The sequence below is a fragment of the Sminthopsis crassicaudata genome, chromosome 3 (genome assembly GCF_048593235.1).
Source record: "Sminthopsis crassicaudata isolate SCR6 chromosome 3, ASM4859323v1, whole genome shotgun sequence".
Classification (NCBI taxonomy): Eukaryota; Metazoa; Chordata; class Mammalia; order Dasyuromorphia; family Dasyuridae; genus Sminthopsis; species Sminthopsis crassicaudata.
The window spans coordinates 169,564,623-169,586,329 of NC_133619.1; the positions used below are offsets into that span (position 1 = coordinate 169,564,623).

General features: G+C 38.0%; 1 protein-coding gene across 1 annotated transcript in view; it reads right to left on the reverse strand.

The window, feature by feature from the left end:
• ANKRD10 (ankyrin repeat domain 10) overlaps positions 1 to 13,137 on the reverse strand; it is a 55,858-nt gene extending 42,721 nt beyond the window's left edge. Inside the window, exons 1-2 of the mRNA XM_074299546.1 lie at positions 12,655 to 13,137; positions 2,134 to 2,286 (exon numbers count right to left, since the gene is read on the reverse strand). Coding sequence (XP_074155647.1) covers positions 2,134 to 2,286; positions 12,655 to 12,867 — 366 coding nt within the window. The 5' untranslated portion in view covers positions 12,868 to 13,137. The remainder of the gene's footprint in view (positions 1 to 2,133; positions 2,287 to 12,654) is intronic.
• Positions 13,138 to 21,707: the final 8,570 nt, after the last annotated feature.

The following is a 21,707-nucleotide window of genomic DNA, read 5'->3' on the forward strand; positions in this document are numbered from 1 at the left end:
TTCTTCAGAATTTAGCTTAAATGAAGCTTTGTGAGAGAAACCCTTCTTAACCCTACTAACCTACTAGCTGTCATTGCACTTTGCCTTCTGTACAATCTCATAAATACCTATCATATACATTTTCTCCCTCCATTAGAAGTTTCTTGGGAGGAAGGGGATGTTTTATTTTTTCTTTATATCCCCAGAGCTTGTTTCAGGGCCTGTCACATAGTAAGCATTTAGTAGTAAGCATTTAGTAGTAAGCATTTAGTTAACATTTGCATCTTACCCAGTAGGGATTATGCTAGATGGTGGGGACACGAAAGTGAGCCTTTAATGAAGCTTCAGTCTACTGAAAAAATTCAACATGTTCAAAGATAAGTAAATACAAGCTATATGCAAAATAAATACAGTAATGGGGATTTGTGGGGGGAGTTTTCAGGCATGCCATCAATTTGGGTGGCATTTTTTGGATGGGTTGTTAATTTTTTGAATAATCATGCCCCTCACTAGAGAGACTCTGTAATCTTCTAAGTTTTGATAAAATCAGCATAAGGACATCTGAAATGAGACTGATGTTAAGTGATTTCAAATCTTGAACACCACTATCTGTGAAGAACCAAAATTTCAAATGACTCAAGAGTAATAAAAGACACCTATTTTGGGCCAATGAGGCACTAACTAATTTCCAACAATGACCTACCCACAAAAAGTAGTTGCACTGGTACTCACAAAATGTCAAGAGACCTAGAGGAAGATCTCTAGCACATTGGTAGGTCCTGTGGGGAATTTATGGATGACTATGGACAAGAATCACCAAAGTAGGATGTATGAATAGGTTCTGACCTGTAATGGAATATCCATGTCGATGAGATCATGCATTCACTTTTGCACTAAAGGATTAAATATTGGTTGCTTTTGGAGAAGAGAGGAGAAACAAGAGAAGCAAGAGAGAAAAAGTGTATATGAGGAGAAAAAAAGACAGGCTAGAGAACAAAATGTAGAGACTGCTAAAGGGAAATAACGGGGAAAGTAAGATAAGTTTAACAGATTCTAAAATGAATGTTAAAGATAGATTTACAGCCTGAAATTCATTTATCCTAAAGTTCCAATTTATCTAACCAGCTATATGATATGTTTAAGTTATTTTTATAAAATTAAGTGATAAATATTTTTCTGGGGAAAAAATTATGTGCATTGCTTTTCACTGTTCAAGTTTTCCCAGAACTGTTTGGGGAGGGCATATTTGTATGCTTTTCTTACATTGGGGGAGGGGAAAGAAGGATAGTTCAGAGAAGGAATTTAAGGAAGAAATAATAATGAAGTACAAAGGGAAAAGCAGGAGAAAAAAAGGAAAGCAGATTAGGGCAAGAATGAGATCAACAGCCATTGTTGGGTGCCAATCAGTTGCACCAAGTGACAAACTGCCTATTACTTCCATTTGGCAAGTAATAGGACTAACATTGGAGTCAAATGTAAGGGCTTACATTTCTCCAGATATAGGACTGTTTTTCTTCCTACTCAGAAATAAATCCAAGATACGAATTTTTAAACCACTAGCTTGAATACAACTCCTTTACTTCATTTTCTTCCAAACATTCTTTATCTTTTCTTTTCAATTAACTTTGGGGGTATATTAAACATTAAAAGAAAAGAAAGCACAACCAGTAGGAATTGGGCATATATCAAAGTTTATATTTTCTATCTTGAAAAAAAGAAAGCCCTTTAAGGATACAAGTATGTGCATGTATTTATATATGTGTGTGTGTGTGTGTGTGTATATATATATATATGTATATATGTATATGTATGTATTATGTCCAGCCCACTGTGGTCTTTTTATCTTTTCCAGTTTTTAAGCCACAGAACATTCCCAATTTTTTTCCACATTTTTTGTAAACCTGGCTATATTAGCTTATCTATAGTATTTAATTAGTATTTGTTAGGTGTGTCATTTTCTAACCTGAATTTATAATAACAAGGAGATTCAAGAATGCCACTCTTCCAAAATAATTCACTATAGTGCTCAGTTGGCACTTTGAATAGCACTCAAACTTTAGTTAGAATATCAATTCTAAATACCAGAGTGCAAAATGGTCACAATTGGGGGAAGGTGAGGGGTGAAGAAAAAAAAGTAAATCAGCCATTCTATACCTGTTTGTTAATGTTAGCTCCAGCTTGGATCAACCAGATCAGGCACTCAGGATGGCCTCCAAAAGCAGCAATATGGGCAGGTGTTTGGGCAAATCGTGTTGTACAGACATTCGGAGTAGCACCAGCTCTCACCAGCTGTATTAAGCACTCCAACTTTAAGAAAAGCAATGGAAATAAGAGAAACATTTAGAAATGTTATACTATTAAATATACCTGCAAACATTTGCCCCCCAATTCCAAATTAGTGATAAGTCCCACTGGAAAAAAATAAAACAAACCAAAAAAAGCCTATGTCAGACTCTTCTACTTGGAAGAAATTTCAAAGGTCATTGGTCTAACCTGTTCTGTTGCTTGGACCCCCTCTCTCACAAACGGTCATCTCTACAGAGGCAAATTTCCCTCAATCTAGCATGTTGTTCACATACTACTCTATTCTGTAATGGACACATTTTTAAAAAATTAGAAATTTCCTGTATATTCCTGAGGTTTCAACTATAAATTCTTCATTGAAACCTCTAATTAGGCTCTCAACACCCATGTTTCCAATAGCCTAGAGAAAATCACCTTGATCTGCTGCAAAAGACACCATAAATTCAGATTTCCTTTCCTTTCCTGAAAATCTTGTTTTACTTTCTGACTAGCCATTATTTCAAGGGGTACTACCCTTCTCACAAACCTCCCACAGACAGCTGATCAAATTTTGTTTATTTTATTCTCAAGCTCCTCAGTATCACTTGGGCATATGTCCCTTTTACAGGACAGATTTTCTCACTGGAACCACACGATCCAGCCTTCCTTACCATCTGAACCACACTAGCCTTCTAGCTTCCAGTTGTTTCCCCACTACAATTCACCCTTCAAACTACTTATCACACTTAGGCATAGATCTGCTCATATCACTCTTGCATGGTTCCCTACAAAAAAAAGTTTGAACATTCAATTACTCTGGCATTACTCAAAATGGAAGAATTTTGATATCATGTTCTCTATTTCAGCTCAAAGTGGGCTATTTCCTCTGCCACTGTTTTTGCTCATAGTATTCCCTATTCCTAAACTGCCTGTTTCTTTTACATAGGTTTTATATGTTCAAGCATGCAAAACATATTACCATATTATCCACATTATGAAATACACACCCAAAGGGGGGGAAAACAGTATATATATAATAATATACTTTGATTTACATTCAGACTCCATCAGTTCAATTAAGGTGGATAACATTTTTTATTATTTGTCCTTTGGAATTTTCTTGGAACATTGATTGCTGAGAATAGCTAAGTCATTCACAATTGATCACCGTACAGTATTGCTGTTACTGTGTATGTTTTTCTGGTTCTGCTCACTTCACTTTGTATCAGTTTAACCGAATGTTTAAAAGAAAATCTTTGTATGGGGGTAGTAAGAAATCACTTCCTCTTAAATGGCATACACAAACTTTGACATGACACTAGTTGCCCTTTTTTTTTTTTCCTAAAGCAATTGGGGTTAAGAGACTTGCCCAAGTCACACAGATAGGAAATGTTACATGTGAGACCAAATTTGAACACAGGTCCTCCTGACTTTAGGGCTGGTGCTCTATCCACTGTGCCACCTAGCTGCTCCTGACACTAGTTGCTTTTAAAAAAAGACTTGAATGCAAAATACCACTTTTAGTATTTCTGAACTAGTAGCTTTTGTATATTATTTCAAAAACTATGAATTGTCCTTTATCATGGGCTCAGAATCAGTCACTAGGTTACCATGAACACTCAACAGTTTATCTCCTTGTTATGTGAAAAGGGAGTGATTGGCTTCATTCTTTCTTTATAGGAAAAGAATTCTCTATTCTCTATATAGGGTATACTATACATAGTCTTACTGCATATATATGCTATTAAACACCTGGTTACAGAACACCACAGTCAAAATCTATATCCAAGAAATGGCTAAAATAAGATGTAGTTGGATTCAATAAAACCTCTAGCTAAAGTAACTCTTCTTGCCCAAATTATCTCTTCTGTGATTCATATGTTCCTATACCATTTTCCTCCTCCTAAGAAAAGGCTCTCTCTCATTTGCACACAGAGAGAGGCCTGTGTAGACTGAGTGTGGATTGCAACATAGTATTTTCACTTTTTTTGTTGTTTGCTTGTATTTTGTTTTCTTTTTCTTTTTTTTTTCCCTTTCCCTTGATCTGACTTTTTTTGTGCTGCATGATAATTGCAGAAATATGTATAGAATTTCACAGGTTTTACAATATTGGATTACTTGCCATCTAGGAGAAGGGGAGGGAATGGGAGGGAGAAAAAAATTTTGGAACACAAGGTTTGCAAGGATGAATGTTGAAATCTAATGTTTTGAAAATAAAAAAGCTTTATTTAAAAAAAAAGAAAGAAAGAAAGAAAGAAAGAAAGGCTTTTTCTTACTGAGCAGTTCTTCCTGTCAGAAGAGCATATCTAGCTCAAAGTAAGAAATGAACTCAGTCATCAAGCTTTGTTAAGTGCTAGCTAGACACTACTTTAACCAATGGAGATGCAAAGAAAGAGTGGAGGGGGGGGAATGCTCAAGGAGTTCACAGAATTGGAAGGGGGAAGAGGAGGAAACATATAACATGAAAACAATTATGTGCAAACAAGACATATTGAAGCTAAACTGGAGATAAAGAAGGGACTAACATTAAGAATTGGGAAAGTCTTCTTGTAGAAGATGGAATCTTAATAAATCCACATAAATCCTCGGCATTTTTATATATCACTAACAAAATGCAACAGCAAGAGATACAAAGAGAAATTCCATTCCAAACAAATGTTGAGAGTATAAAGTATTTGGGAATCCATCTACCAAAGAAAAGTCAGGAATTATATGAGAAAAATTACAAAACACTTGCCACAAAAATAAAATCAGATTTAAATAATTGGAAAGACATTCAGTGCTCTTGGATAGGCCGAGCGAATATAATAAAGATGACAATACTCCCCAAACTAATCTATTTATTTAGTGCTATACCAATCAGACTCCCAAGAAACTATTTCAATGACCTAGAAAAAATAACAACAAAATTCATATGGAAGAATAAAAGGTCGAGAATTGCAAGGGAACTAATGAAAAAAAACTCAGAGGAAGGTGGTCTAAGTGTACCTGATCTAAAGCTATATTATATAGCAGCAGTCACCAAAACCATTTGGTATTGGCTAAGAAATAGACCGGTAGATCAGTGGAACAGATTAGATACAAAGGACAAAAAAGGATACATATATAGCAACCTAATCTTTGACAAACCCAAAGATACCAACATTAGGGATAAAAATTCATTATTCGGAAAAAACTGTTGGGAAAACTGGAAATTAGTATGGCAGAAATTAGATATGGATCCACACTTAACACCATATACCAAGATAAGAGCAAAATGGGTCCATGATTTAGGCATAAAGAGGGAGATAATAAATAGATTAGAGGAACAGAGGATAATCTACCTCTCAGACTTGTGGAAGAGGAAGGAATTTATGACCAGAGGAGAACTAGAGATCATTATTGATCACAAAATAGAAGATTTTGATTACATCAAACTAAAAAGTTTCTGTACAAATAATACTAATGCAAACAAGATTAGAAGGGAAGTAACAAATTGGGAAAATATTTTTAAAAACAAAGGTTCTGACAAAGGTCTCATTTCCAAAATATATAGAGAACTGACCCTAATTTATAAGAAACCGAACCATTCTCCAATTGATAAATGGTCAAAGGATATGAACAGACAATTCTCAGAGGAAGAAATTGAAACTATATCCACTCACATGAGTGTTCCAAATCACTACTGATCAGAGAAATGCAAATTAAGACCACTCTGAGATATCACTACACACCTGTCAGATTGGCTAAGATGACAGGAACAAATAATGATAAATGTTGGAGGGGATGTGGGGAAACTGGGACACTAATACATTGCTGGTGGAGTTGAGAAAGAATCCAGCCATTCTGGAGAGCAATCTGGAATTATGCCCAAAAAGTTATCAAACTGTGCATACCCTTTGACCCAGCAGCGCTACTACTGGGATTATATCCCAAAGAAATACTAAAGAGTGGAAAGGGACCTGTATGTGCCAAAATGTTTGTGGCAGCTCTTTTTGTTGTAGCTAGAAACTGGAAGATGAATGGATGTCCATCAGTTGGAGAATGGTTGGGTAAATTGTGGTATATGAAGGTTATGGAATATTATTGCTCTGTAAGAAATGACCAGCAGGAGGAATACAGAGAGGCTTGGAGAGACTTAAATCAACTGATGCTGAGTGAAATGAGCAGAACCAGAAGATCACTGTACACTTCAACAACAATACTGTATGAGGATGTATTCTGATGGAGGTGGAAATCTTCAACATAAAGAAGATCCAACTCACTTCCAGTTGATCAATGATGGACAGAGGTAGCTACACCCAAGGAAGAAACACTGGGAAGTGAATGTAAATTGTTAGCACTAATATCTGTCTGCCCAGGTTGCATGTACCTTCGGATTCTAATGTTTATTGTGCAACAAGAAAATGATATTCACACACATGTATTGTACCTAGACTATATTGTATTGTACCTAGACTATATTGTAACACATGTAAAATGTATGGGATTGCCTGTCATCGGGGGGAGGGAATAGAGGGAGGGGGGGGATAATTTGGAAAAATGAATACAAGGGGTAATATTATAAAAATATATATATATAATAAAAAATTAAAAAAAAAAAAAAAAAGAAGATGGAATCTTAACTGCAACATAAAGGAAGCCAGGGAGGGCGGGAGACAAGAGATAAGGAAATAGTATTTCACGACCAAAAAGTTTATTGTCACAGTTAACAACTGGGGAGAAAATAAAAAGTTGGTTTTTTTTGTTGTTGTTTTGTTTTTAAATCAGTCAAATGTCATTACAAGGAAATATCCTTACTCTTCCAAAGGAAGGACACAGTATTGCACACTACTGAATGGAAAGAATAGATCACAAATCAATATAACAAATAATTAGAGGAGTTAGCCTTTAAAAATATTGTGTCTAAAGTTGTTAACTTTTCTCTCCTGGATCCTTGCCACTTAAGTTAGCACAAAAGTTGTACATTATTAACATATGCATTAAGGATCTACTTCTATGGACAACAAGTTAGGGGTTTGCTAGTGGCTCAATGGAAAGAGCACTAGGTCTAAAGATCTGAATTCAAATTTGACCTCAGACACATTAACTATGTGACCCTAGCCAAGTCACTTAACATCTGCCTTAATCCACTGGAGAAGGAAATGTCAAATTATTCTAGTATCTTTATCAATAAAGTCACATTGCCAGTATGGATGTGCTAAAAAAAAAGTTAGACAGGCCTGAGACAGGAAAATTCTGGATAAGATTTCTACCATGCCTCAAGTGTATATTAAATATAAAAACTGTATACAAAGTTTTAATGGTATTTGCTGTTTTTTCTTTATAAAAATTATTTTACATTTTTATGTCTTTGCTTTTATTTTCACAATATTTTTATTTAGTCCTTTCAGCCATGTTCAACTCTTTGTGATGATTTGTAGTTTTCTTAGCAAAGATACTGATTTTCAGTTTCCCTCTCCAGCTCATCTTACAGATGAAGGACTAAGGCAAAGAGATTTAAGTGATTAGCCCAGAGTCACACAGCCATAAGTGCCTGAAGACAAATTTGAACTCATCAAGATGAATCTTTCTGACGCCAGGCCTGGCATTGCACTATCTAGCTACAACCTTTACGATGTGTAGAATTTGAAAAGTACCTTTTAAAAATCAGAGGGCTAATTTAAATTTTTTTTCCCCAAATACTAAAAAGTACAGCTGAAATTTTTAAAAATACTTGTAGTTTTTAGCACTATAAATACTGAGTCATAGAAGTGTAAAGAATTTCATAAAATGAAAGTATCTGAAAAAAATAAATGAACTATAGCAGCTTATATTTGATTGTTTTAAAATGCATTTTAATAATTAAATTAATAAATGTATACACTTCAGCTTTTACATAATATCTAGACAGCAGTGTTTTCTTATATGCTGTTCAAAATGTTGCCCAATGCCTAACAAAATGTGTTTGTGCTTTAATACCTTGGGAAGCAGTAAAATGTGGATATGAATACTTAATGACATACGGATTGAGAAGAGAGAACTTTCTTACCAATTTCTTTGCCAACAGTGACAAAAAGTCATTTTAATATAAAAAAAGCAAAACTAAATTTAGAAAAGCTTTGTGAATGATAAAACATTCAAGCTAATAATACCATCATTAAAAATGAACAAAAAACAGCAACAACAATAATTCTGAAATCAACCTATTTGTTCTCTCAGTATATTTAGTTACCCTAACCCAGTGAGTTTGACACCAACACCAATTTTTGATTTATCTCAACAACCACCCCATTCCCTCCCAAGAGTACTCAATGACAAACATGTAGTCTTCCAGGATCAGCAATTTTGTCAGCATGGGGATTATTTCCACTGAGGCAGGCAGATGTTGTTTATAATATTATTAGACTGTCATTAAGATAATGCTAGAAGTTAGGATACATATGATTAGCCACAGTAGATACCCATTTTGGATGGACTAATGATTTCAATAGCATTGGAAACTCCCAGAGAACTTTCTCTTAATCAAAGATCAGCACCGGCACAGCAATTTTTAATCTTAAGATTTGTCTGAAGCATTGAAAAGCAATACCCAGGTAGGTCTTTCTTATTAAAGCCACTAACTATCTCTATTCAGTACTCAACTTTGCCTCTTTAAAAAAAACCACCCTTATAATTTTCACAAGCAGCCCTACAAGAACTTAAACATTCATTAAAAAACTGTTTATTGTGCCCTGCTAGGAGTTGCTGTGACACTTCTCCAATGACCTATGCCCACAGAAGTTTGACAAGGCAATATAGCATTCTTCTTAAGAGACTAATTTGGCTTCATAAAAAATGATAAGGCACTTAGTTACTAAGGTAGAGCTATCATAAAAAAGAATTAAAGATATTTACAAAAATAACTGAAGACGTCACACAAAAAAAGAATAATGGAATATAAGTCCTTAAAAGGAATTAGGTTATACTACTTCAAACTGTATACTTACAGCAAATATTTTCTGTTTAACCTTTACCATTTCCTAGTTCAACATCAACCTAATTCATCTAAGAAAAATGCTCCAGTCACAAACTAACAATTTTCATACAGATTTATTTCAGAAAGTTCTAGCTTGAATTTCTGTAAACAATCACTGAAACAATTCAGTTATCTTAACAGTAGTGACAACTCTGACTATAGTTTTGAGTCAATTCTTTTCTTTTTTTACTAATACATAAAAATTACTACTCCTTCCACAAGATTCTGAACAGAAAATCAATGCTGAATCAGAATAGGCTAGAGCTCTTAGAAATCATCTAATCTATGCTGTCATTCCCACATTCACTTATATTTTCAGTTTAACTTTAAAGTGAAGCTTAGAGAATTCTATAATTTATCTTGTTCGTAAACCTCAATAGTCAATTATCTAGCTGGCTTAAAGTGGAAAACATGTATAAACAGAAAAACACTTAATTGTATCCCTCCTACGTTTAATATGCAGTAAGAACCTGAGCCATCCCTGAAGTCAGAAACACCTGGGTTCATATGCTGCCACCTCCAATTCTCTCTAGCAATGTAACCATTAGTAAACAGAATCAGGAAGCATCTGAGTTTAAGTTCAAGTTAAAGATCACCATTGGTGAAGGGAGTTTCCCTTTCAGGAGTTCCTTCATATGGGTTAATTTTACCGATCCAAAATACATATTGAATAGTCTACTAATTTGAATGTCAGTCTTAACAATAGAGAATCTCAGAAGAGCTTTATAACTGAAAGGGACCTGTCCAATTCATCTTCTCCACCCTCATTTTATAGGTTATATTGGTGTCCAGCATTAAGTAACTTGCAAAAGGTTAAAATTAAAAACAGTGTTTCATACTCTTAAAGGTATTATGAAATCCAGAAGCCTACATAGAAGTAATTTCCATTTAAAGAGTGAAAGACTTCCGAGTGGAGAAACATAGCTACAATAAAACTCAACTAATGATGATTTATATCAGATTAGATTCATGAAGGGAATTTAATAAGCTCCACAGCTAACCAAAGGAAGGATACAATAATAAAAAGCAAAACAATCTGGGTTTCAATAAGCTTGGTTTCAGATAGAATCACTAACAGCTTCTGAGGCCACTCCTGCATTAGCTTACATAGCACCATCTAAGTCTCAATATCCTGCAGAACATCTAGTTCAATTTCCTCTTTTTAAAAAGAATAAATATATCCAAGATCTTATTAATAAGTACAGACAGGACACTCATAGTAATGATACAGAATCTACTATGTACAAGTAAACTATGTCCTGTATTTTGTCTAATAAAAGGCAAATGTGCATTTTAGATTTTCTTCAAAAAAGAACTTTTAAGAAAGTGTCACTTTCAGAGATGCATGCTTTAGGTGGTTGGTTGAAAAAAACTGAATTATGTGGAATACCTTAGAATGCAAAATAAATGAGGCATTATTTTAACTCAGGACGTATGACTAAATTAATTGTGTTCTTGCTAGTCTACTAAATTTGTAATTAAACTATCACATACAAATCATACTCTAATTGATCACTTAGAACATAGTAGAAAAAAGAATGGATTTGGAGCCTAGTTCTATTACTTATTAACCTATGACCAAGGCAAGTCTTTTAATTAACCCCTTTGGGCCTTGGGGATCCCTAAGTTCTCTTCCAAATATAAATGTTATAATTCTAAACCTGGTTCCTGCAAAAATTAAGTACAGTACAAAAGAAAAATATTCCCTATGCTTTGAGGTCAAGTCTGCTGTCACTGAATGGCTGTTAGAAAGTATAAACAGCATTAGAGCAGTCGTTCAAAACCTGTCAATACTGCACCATTCCCTTAATATCAAGAATGGCTCAAGTTTTCCTTAAATCAATTTTCGAAACGACTTTATAGAAGTTATATCAGTTTTCAAACAAGTATTAAACTGGATCCCTTTCCATTTCTAAATCTGTGAATAGTTTTACATTCATTCATTACAATGACTGAAAAATCTTATCACATTATCACATCATTAAAATAACGAAATGATTTTCCAAAGTACTGAACTACTTAGTATTATTTAGTAACTATAGGCATAAACAACCTTTTAAGGTAGTTATTTAAATATGTATATTTTTTAAAAGACTATAACCACGGCCTTTAGGCTTAATTTAGCATAAAATGACTAATTTCACAAATGATTTTCCAACACGTATTAAGCAAACTTGTTCAGCCACTGGTGCCCAACATCCGCGGGGACCGCATCTAGGGCATACAATAGACTCTTTGTCTATTACAAAACATAACAGCTTCTTAGTTGCCACAACAGAAGAACTGTCAATCCGTGCTACAGAGAAGCCTTCACCAGAAGAACGCAGGGGTCAGATAGAAGTACTTATAGACAAAAGACTCATTACTACAAAAAGTTCGCCTCAAATCTCCATTTTAAACACCTCAAGCTCCTAAAGTAGCTCCTCGGGCTACTTCTTAGGCTGCAAATTAGACAGCTCTGGCAAATTATTTACTGGGCAATAACCACTTGAAAGGCTTGGCGTCAGCGCGGGCCCTGGCACCGCTACAAACACCGGCGGCGCCTCCATTACGGGTCTAATTGCGGAGATTGGTTGGGATGCCCGAACCACGCTACGCAGAGAAACCGCCCAGGCGAAAGGCACGCGCCCAGGGCCGCCCGCCCAGGGCCGCGCGCTAGTTCGCGCGCCGAGGCCTCTTCCACCGGGACCCAGGCAGCAGCTAATATGAAGGAGCTTTCCCTCCTTCGCCCCGCCCCTTTTGTTCAATGCCTCGAAGGAGTTCTAACAGAAGTTGGACCACGCCGCCAGCCCCGCCTCTCCTAGTCTCATATGCACCCCCAATTCCCCCACCAAGTAGCTCCTTCCCCGCAACAGGGTCAAAGGGAGGGCAAAAGGCTGGCCGGTAAGAGGAACCCGCCCCCAAGTTTGAAACATGCTCTCCCCACAACCACCACCCGCAGTGTCCCTTAGGATCCAGTGGGGCCCATCACCTCCCCCTTCCCCTCCCTAGCAGCGTCCATCCGCTTCGGGTTCTCAATCGAGACAAGGCGCGACATCACCCGCCTCCCCTGCCTATCTCCCACCACTGTACCCTCCCACCAGGTGCTTCTCGTGCTAAGCGGGTGGAAGGAGCCGAAAAAAGGAGGTGCGCGCATGCGCCGGGCCGCTCTATCAGCCCGCGCTCCGTACCTCCTTCTCCGGCCCCATCACTTCTCATGGAAGGGCAATTAAAAAAAAAAAAAAAAAAAAAAAAACAAAAAAAAAAAACAACCACAGGAACTATAGAAAATGGCGCCTTAAAGCGACATTCTCTCCAGCACCCACCCCTGCCCGCACCTTACCACAAGCTCGAGCCCAGGAAGGGGCGTGCGGTTGCCAAGCCTGCTCTGGCTCGGCTCCGTCGGCTGGTCTCCGCCGCTCCCCGCCCCCGCTTACCTTACCGAAGTGTGCGGCCCAGTGCACGGGCGTCCACCCATAGAAAGAGTCCTCGGCAGCCAGGTGGGCTCGGGGCGTGTGCTGGAGCAGGGCGCAGAGTGCCGCCAGGTCTCCGTCCCGGCAAGCGCGATGCAGCGGGTAGCGCAGCGTCAGCAGCTCCTCGCTGGAAAAGCCCGCCTCGACGCCCGAACCGGCTCCCGAAACCGCAGACATGGTCTTCCGCTTACGGGGAAGGAAAGCGGCGGCGGCGAGGTTGTAATTCAGCGGGTGCCGCTGTCGGGCATCGAACGCCGGCCGTGCAGCCGACGGAGGCTCTGGCCCGGGAGTGAGGCTGTGGGAACAGAGGGAGCAGCAGCAGGAGGCGGAGCAGGCGCCGTAGCTTCGGAGCACAAAGGAGGCTAGCCGAGCCGAGAGAAAGCCGCAGCCCCTGCAGCCGCTGCGTTCCTGAGCCGAGTGGAGGAAAGAATCCTCAGCGAGGGAGGAGGAGCAGCACTCAAGGAGGCCGGGACCGGGGCCGGGGCGGGCCCTGGGTGAGGGGCGGGGCCAAACTCTGCAGGCTCAGTTTCGCCACCTCCCAGCCCGGGCTGAGGGCCCGTAAGCGCGCCGCCGCTAGGGGGTACTGTGAGCGCCGTGGGGCAGGAGCGCAGGCTGCTTCCGAGAAAAGCTCGGCACGCACGCGCGAACCCCCATCTCCGGTTTGGTCTCTAGTTTCCCCACCTGCTCCGGGCGGGTCGCACTCATAATCGCGGGCGCCAGCTTGGGCACCACCGAGTTAAGGAGGGAACCGGAGGGGCGGAGGAGGCTGAGAAAGCAGCCCCACCCCCGCCCCGGAGCCGGAGCCGGAGCCGGAGCCGGAGCCGCAGCTGTGGCCTGGCAGCTGGGAGGGGAGGGGAAGAGGATGCAGGCTCCGTGTAGGCGAGGGTTCCGGGCGGTGACTCGGGCGGTCTTAAGAGCGGAGGTGGAGGCGTCCAGAGGCCGAATTTGTAGGAAAGCAGCTTAGCTCCGGATCAGGGAAACCCGCCCGGAATCTCCTAGGCTCGTCCATCCCCAGGAAGGTGCTTCGGTCGGATTTCTGAAAAAACGGCTTTGGAAAGCACCTGGTTTTCCTGCAAACTTGCCACCTCCTGCATTGACTTACAGCCTATCTGGGTGGCGAGAGGGCTTCCACCGAGGCTTTGTTTAAACTGCGTTTTATTTCATTCGTTTTGGTTTTGGAGCGCCTGCGGGGCGCTAGACAGCTCATTAAAATAACAATAAAATGCCCAGGAAATTCCCATCTTTACCCATCCCTCCGTTAGGAGACCAGGCCACAGAAACCAAGGGCAGATTTAGAAGTGTCGCCGTGGAATAATGGCTGGCTCGCCGGATCCGAGAGCCTGAGCTCGAGTGCTGATTCTGCCAAACTTTGTACAAGTCACAATCTCCCTGGGCCTCAAGTTCCCTCAACTGTGAATTGAAGGGGTTGGCTCCTTTCAACATTAAATCTGACCCTTCGAACGCAATTAATATTATACAGTTGCAAGTAAAAAAATAACTTAAGACAGGCATTCTTGGAGGGGGAATAATTGATTTTTTTTTTTTTTGCTGAAGAAATGTATATACTAACATTTGCAGATAACTATATCAAATCAATTAGTAAAGTGTATAGTTTTTCAACTCAAAACATTTCCTTTAATTGTTCAAGCAGTTCCTTTCTCCACAGAAGAGCTTAAGAACAATAGGCTTTAGAGGTAGAAACCATTTTAGCCAGATTCATTTTACACATGAGGAAACCCAGTGAAAATAAGTCACTTGCTCAGGATCTGTCCCAGATATCAAAATACATTACAAAGTGGTAATCACCCAAACAATATGGTACTGACTGATAGAATGGGGAATCAATGGAATAGATTAGGTACTGGAGACCCAGTAATAAACTATCAGAGTAAACTAGCTTCAGTACTAAGGTATATACAAGTAATGCCTTGTATTATTAAAGATCCACAGAGGGGTCCCTATTGACCCCTGTGATGTGATTTTAGTACAGTTAGAGCAGGAAGGACAAACAATATAGTGCTTGATAAACCCAAAGATCCAAGCTTCTTGAACAAAAACTCACTATTTGACAAAAACTGCTTAAAAACCTGAAAAGAAGTTTAGCGGAAATTAGCCAGAGACCAATAACTCGGCCATATCTATACCAAGATAATGGCAAGATAGGTACATGATTTAGACATAAAGGGTGATTCCATAAGCAAATAAGGGGAGGATGGAATAGTTTACCTGTCAGATTTATGGGAAAGGAAAAGAATTTATGGCTAAACAAGAGATGGAGAATATAAGAGATGTATAATGGATAATTTTGATTATATGAAATTAAAAAAGTTTTTAAATAAAGCCAATGCAGCCAATATTAGAAGGAAAGCAAAAACACTGGGGGGGGGGGGGGAGGGGAAGGGAAGAGGAATTTATAGTGTTTCTTTGATAAAAGAGTTCATTTCTCAAATATATAAAGAACTGAGTCAAATTCATAAGAATATAAGTCATTCTATGAGGAAGCCCCCAAACTCTTAAAACCTCCTTGGACTCTGCCTCAGGGAAGGGACTCCACCCCAAGTACAAACAGTTGCATCCTTATCTGGCTCAATCCCAAAACCCATTGAATTCTATTTAAATTCTAACCCTGGCAGAAACACAATCCCCAAGCCAACCTGGGACTCCAGCCATGAGCCCCTTCAGATTGTTCAAAGCCCCCTATTAAAAAAAGAGCCAAAGTGGAGTCCACTCTTTGCAGAGGTCCCAAACATGGCATCCTTACACCTGCCATGTCAAAAGATTTCTGCCCACTGGAGCTCTGGTTCCAGTGCCCTCTCAACTTTACTATTTAGACTTAATAATAAACCTCTTTTATCCATCTAGGTTTTTGGGTCTGTAAATTCCTTTACAGAGGATTCTTGTGCTGCTACTAGACCTCATTTAACTCTGTATCCTTGCGCTGAATCCAAAGGGGTGGTAGGGGAGCTCTATTTGACTCCCTATACCCCGTATCTGCCACTGATGGAGGTTGAAGTTCCTTTAAGATTCCTCTCTGACTGCCCAACCCCCATGGCTGACTTTGATTCACAAATCCTGGTCAAAAGCACCCTTTTGAATATCCGGGCCCAGCCCCACTATCTGTTCAGCTTCCCCCAGCCCTCCCTGATCTGAGCTAACTGAAAAGCCCGCCAAGAACTTGGGGCACCACCCACAATCTTTTAGGTATAAAAGAGCCAACTCTCTCTTTGCAGGAGCCCTTCCCCCCAACACATGGTATCCTTCCGGCTATGTAAGAGTTCCTGCTCCGCCCAGCTGCCACCTTTGGCCCTGGCATCTTTCTAACTGAACTTTACTTCCAAATTCCTACAATAAACCTTTTATTTATCAATCTAGGTTTTTTGGGCTTGTAAATTCATTTACAGGGGACACTGCGCCTCATGGGATCTATGCGTGGAGAAACGGGGTTCCCCCTTTCCTTTCCCTCATTACCACTAGACCTCAATTAAACCTAATTTCATTTAGGTACCCCTTATCTAGTTCTCATCAATTCCTATATTGACAAATATTCAAAGGATTTGAATTGGCAATTTTCAGAAGAAATCAAAGCTATTGATAGTCATATAAGATATTCTATATTACTATTGATTAGAAAAATGAAAATTAAAACAATTCTTGAGGTACCACCTCAAAAAGGAAAATGACAAATGTGGGGGAAAATTGGGATACTAAGGCATTGTTGATGGAGTTGTAAATTGGTCCAACCAGTCTGGAGAGCAATTTGGAAATATGCCCAAAGGGCTGTAAAACTGTATATCCTTTGACCCACCAATACTAGTACTAGGTCTTTATACCAAAGAGATTTTTAAAAAGGGGGATGGAGGAAGAACCTAACTGAATAATTTGTGGAGGCAAAGAATTGGAAAATGAGGAATGCTCATCAGTTTGGGAATGGCTAAACAAGTTGTGGTATATAATTGTGATGGAATACTATTGTGCTATAAGAAATGATGAGCAGGATGTTTTCAGAAAAATCTGAAAAGACACGAACTGATGCAAAGTGAAGTGAGCAGAACTAGAAGAACATTGTACATAGCAACAGCAATATTGTACAATGATCAACTGTGAATGACTTAGCTATTCTCAGCAATAAGATTATCCAGGGTTTTTTTTTTTTTTTTGTTTTTTTTTTTTTTTTTTTTTTTTTTTTATCCTCAACTAATAGGCTTAAACAATTGGCAAACTGATGTTATATACTCCCAGTTGGGACACTTGGAAGATTCTTTTGTTCACACTTCAACATTAATAATTTGGAGGGGTTCTGTTGGAGACAAACCTAATTAAAGTGTTTTTTTTTAAATGTAATCATATGAATTTACAAGTAATTATTTTAAAATATTCAAATACAAAAAAGAAAATAGGAAAACATCCAAATGAGCTATTTAATAACCTACTCTGATGCCATATTATTGCCCTGAGGTGACCCAAAATTCTCAAAGAACTTGAGCTCTGGCAACAAGTTCAACCAAGCTGGAAAATCTTCAAGAATGAGCTTGAGGACAGTTGAATTACATTAAGAAAGGCTCATAATCTGAACTCTGATTTATCAAGTGATACTTCCTCCCAAACAATTCATAAAACTTCTAACTAAATCTTGGAGAGACTATGATCTGCAATGACCAGGATTTTTTTTTTTTTAATACTGGTTTTACTTTAATTCAGTATCTTCATTGTTTCAAAAATAATGTTATACCTTTAAACTGTTTCAATAACTAATTAGATCATAGAATTAAAACTTGAAGTGATTTTAGAGGACATCTAGTTTAATTCATTTTATAGAAAAAGAAACTGAGCCAAGCACTTTTGTTTTAAATGATTTAATACTCCATTATTATTGCCTCAAATGAAAAATGCTGGAGTACTTAGGTTGACCTGATAACTGAAGATTGGTTTAAGAAGATATGAAAGGTTCACTTGAGTTACCCATTCCAAGTCTCTCAAAATTCACCAATGAGCTGAGAGTTAATGCTCTATCAGAAGTGCCTAAAATCTAGTAGTAGGGACTACAAGTGTTCAAACTTTAAAAACCAGAAAAATACATCTAAACCTAGTGGCTTAGAGGGGACTTCCTCCACCCTGTTTACTATATTCACAAAAATCATCTTAGAAGTGCAGGCCTTCATATTTTTCCCAAACAAATTTCATCATATTTCAATTGTCCCGTCATTCTTACCCTTCAGAATACTTTTAAATGTTCTATGCTCGAAAGTGTTGGCTGTCCCTCTTAACTTTGCCAAAATGTGACAACCATACAAGTCACTGATAAAAACACTGATAAGCATAGAGCCATGTTTCTTGCTGCAGCATCTCACTGTAGACCTTTCTCCAAGTAGACATAATATCTAGCTAATTGTAGAGCCTGGATTCAAAACGAGGTCATGTGATTCCAAATTGATTGCTCTTTCCACCCTTTTTTTTTAATGTTGGGGCATGCACCAGCATAGTATGTGCTTCCACATTCTCTGTTGATTTGATAAGAAGCATAGCAAAATCTGAAAAGACTCATTATCTGACTATCAGCAGGCAGATGATTTTTTTCAGCCACAGCAGCTCAAGAAAATGAATTTACCAAAGCTCACACATCTTTCAATCAGTGGAGGAATAAGACAAAAATCACTAAAAATCATGAATTTATTTTTAGGTGAAGATTGGATGTAGCACTGAGTTGATGAATTTCAAAAGTACAAGAAAATGAGTCCCTACTCCCTCCCACCCCCCACTCCAGCCTTTTTTCCCATTGTTTGGGGGAGTTTGGGCTTACATTCTAATCACAGAAATCTGATCCAGAAACTAAAGAATACAAGTCAATAATAATAAACTCTTAATTTAAATTTCTATAGAGAACTTCTAGACAAGCAGATATCCTTGGATAAGAGAATTCAAAGCCTTAATTCAAAGCCTAAGGTGATGAACCTTAATACTAATTAAGTATTATTAATTAATTAATTAACTAATTAATATTAATTAATTATACTAATTAAGAGGTGGTGGGAAACAGGAGGAAACAAACACCTACAACTTTTAGCTATAGCTCTATTTGTTATAAAGTATCAAAGCACAATTAAAATATAGTTTAAGCTATATTCCCATGAGAATGTCTTCCCTCAGTTAATTACACACACACATGCTTGCTTGATTAAATCCATTAGCATGTTTCTAAAAGCCACGCTAACTGCAGGCTTTCTGTGCATTCAAAAACCATCCCTTTAAAAATATATTCTAGAATTTTGCCAACTATCAAAATCAAATTGCCTGAACTATGACATGCAGGTTTTATTCTCTTTATTTGGATATCAGGACATTTGCCCATCTTTAGTACTATACCACCACCCTCATTTTCCATTCCTTCACAGATCACTAATGGTAGTTTTCCAATTGTATGGACTAGTTGTTGTTTTCCCCAGCTGATTAGAATGTAAACTACTTTAAAAGTAGGTTTCTTTATTTCTTTTTATTAGTATCCCCAGTGGCCAACACAGAGTCCCATACATGGAAGCTGCCTGTTTATTTGGTTGCTGGATTGATGTCAATAGAGTGGAATGTAGTTCATCAGGGATCAGTGATTTGAGCTCACTGAGATCAACTAAATTCTATCTTCTTTGTCATTCACTTATCTTGAATTTTAACTCCCTAATGTTGAACTACTGTTTTCCATTCCAATAGATTATTCTTCTAGTCAGAGAAAACAGAAACAAGCAATTCTTCCTTCTCTCTATAGCCTAGTATCAGATTTATCTAATCACTTTTATCCCTTACCCCAACCAAATCTCATTCAAGAGGCTACTACTCAAAGGTTCTGGACATACTTGGACCAACATGGCACTTAACTGTTTTTTCCATAAATATATGTCTTTGGCTTTCCAACAATCTCAGACTATAGGCCATGTCTAGGTCTCTCTTAATGTGACTAAAACTCTTGGGTTCCCCTTCCCAGTGCTCAAGGTAACTAGGTATTAGTTAACAGATAAGTCTTTATCTTATCTCATAGACAGAATCCAAGAACACAGAAATGCATGGTAGCCTGTAAAGAATCCACCCAATATTCTGCCAATTTCTTCTTAGTCTCACTTTTGCCCTGTATCTTGAGGTCTTCTTAGAAGGAAATGAATTTAGGACTGTAGAAAAGGCAAATGCCTTTCTCCATCAGACTTACTCTTCCATATTATGACTCAGTCCTTTTGTACTCTTTTAGCTCTGGGGACAAGAAATGAATTTTCAACTGAGGGGTTCAGAAGGCTCCTTCAGAAGGCCATCTCTCTCAATTTATCAGTGTTCTAGGCAACTCTCTAAGAAGATGGTCATCTGTATTGGGAGGAGTTTCCCTAATTTCCCATACCAATGATATCACAGGTCTTATTTTTAAAAAGTGTATATATGTGTTATGCTTTATCTCCCCAATTGGGGTTTTTTTTTTGGCAAAGACACTGAAACGGTTTGCTATTTCCTTCTTTGGTTTATTTTACAGATGAGGAAACTAAGGCAAACATGATAAGTGACTTGCCCAGGGTAACATAGCTAGTAAGTATCTGAAGCCAAATGGGAACTTAAGAAAATGAGACAAGACTTCCTAACTCCAGGTCTGGCACTCTGTTCATTGTACCACCTGGCTGCTCTTGTGTGTGTGTGTGTGTGTGTGTGTGTGTGTGTGTGATTGCACATGCATTCACACATAATACTCATATATATACATGTACATGTATGTATTCAAATGTACATGTATATGTCAGGGGAAATATATATATTTGTTGTTAGAGTATAATCTAAGTGCACTAGGAAGTTCAGTGTTGAGCCCAAGGTCACATTGCTAGAATTTAACAGAGGCAGGACTTGAATTTTCTCCAGGCCAATCCTCTAATAGCCAAGGAGACAAACACACAACCTCAATGGGATATCAATTCATCATCAGCATGTGTATAGTCTATGCACTATAGTCTAAATAATAGAGCATGATCTTATATTCTTAGAATCTCTCAATATAAATCCTGTAAGAAATCCACCTCAAAAATTTGGATGTTCCATGATAATTCACTGCTAATGGTGACAAGGATTAATTAAATGGTTTTGAAAAACAATTTGTATTTATGCATGAAACATTACCAAGTTGTTTTTTAAACATGGATCAATGTGATCCTAAAAGATCCAAATTATTGGCAGAAAGATCATAGGTACAAAAAGTGTTCATAGCAGCATTACTTAAAAAGCTGGAAACGAGATAATCTCAAATTTGGGAATGGATGAACTATATATTTAATTTCATGTTTTATGAATGTGGGGCATACATCTGGACAGAAAATCTGATATAAAAAAATTGTAATGGAATATGTTTACAAGGTTACTACTACTGTTACTAATACAGTGATATGTTAATTAACCAGAACAAAACACAATCATTAGATTATGCTTGTTGATTAATGGAGCATTTTCACTCTTAGAACAGTTTTATAGAGAATTAAAACTATCTTTAGAACCAAACATCCATTTTACAATTTTTTGCCCTATATAATGCTACAAAGTTGGATTTATATTTAATATTTGGAATCGTGAAAAATTGAAAAGATAAGTCATATTCTCCTTAATGACTAAAACTTTGCATGCTGATATTATGTGTTCAGTACATTGTAGTGATAATTGGTCAGGCAACGAAATGATAGCAAGACTGATTGAAGTAATTTTTAAAAAAAATATTTTAGGAATGACAAACAAAAAAGTTTAAATTTTAGAGAGATGGTAGAACCTGTATTTCCTGCTTATCCCTGGAGCAATAACTACTGACTGACTTTCCTGCTGTATGAAACCCATTGTAAAGTGCAGTATTACAGGCAGATGAAGAATTCCGGCAACTTTTCTGACCTTTATTTGAAGACACATGCTGATTCAGAACTATTTACAAGGTTTAACTGAGTATAGATACATATAAAGTATATGTTTTGCCCATATAAATTATGTCCACATGCATTTATCTAAATTAAGCTCTAAGGGAG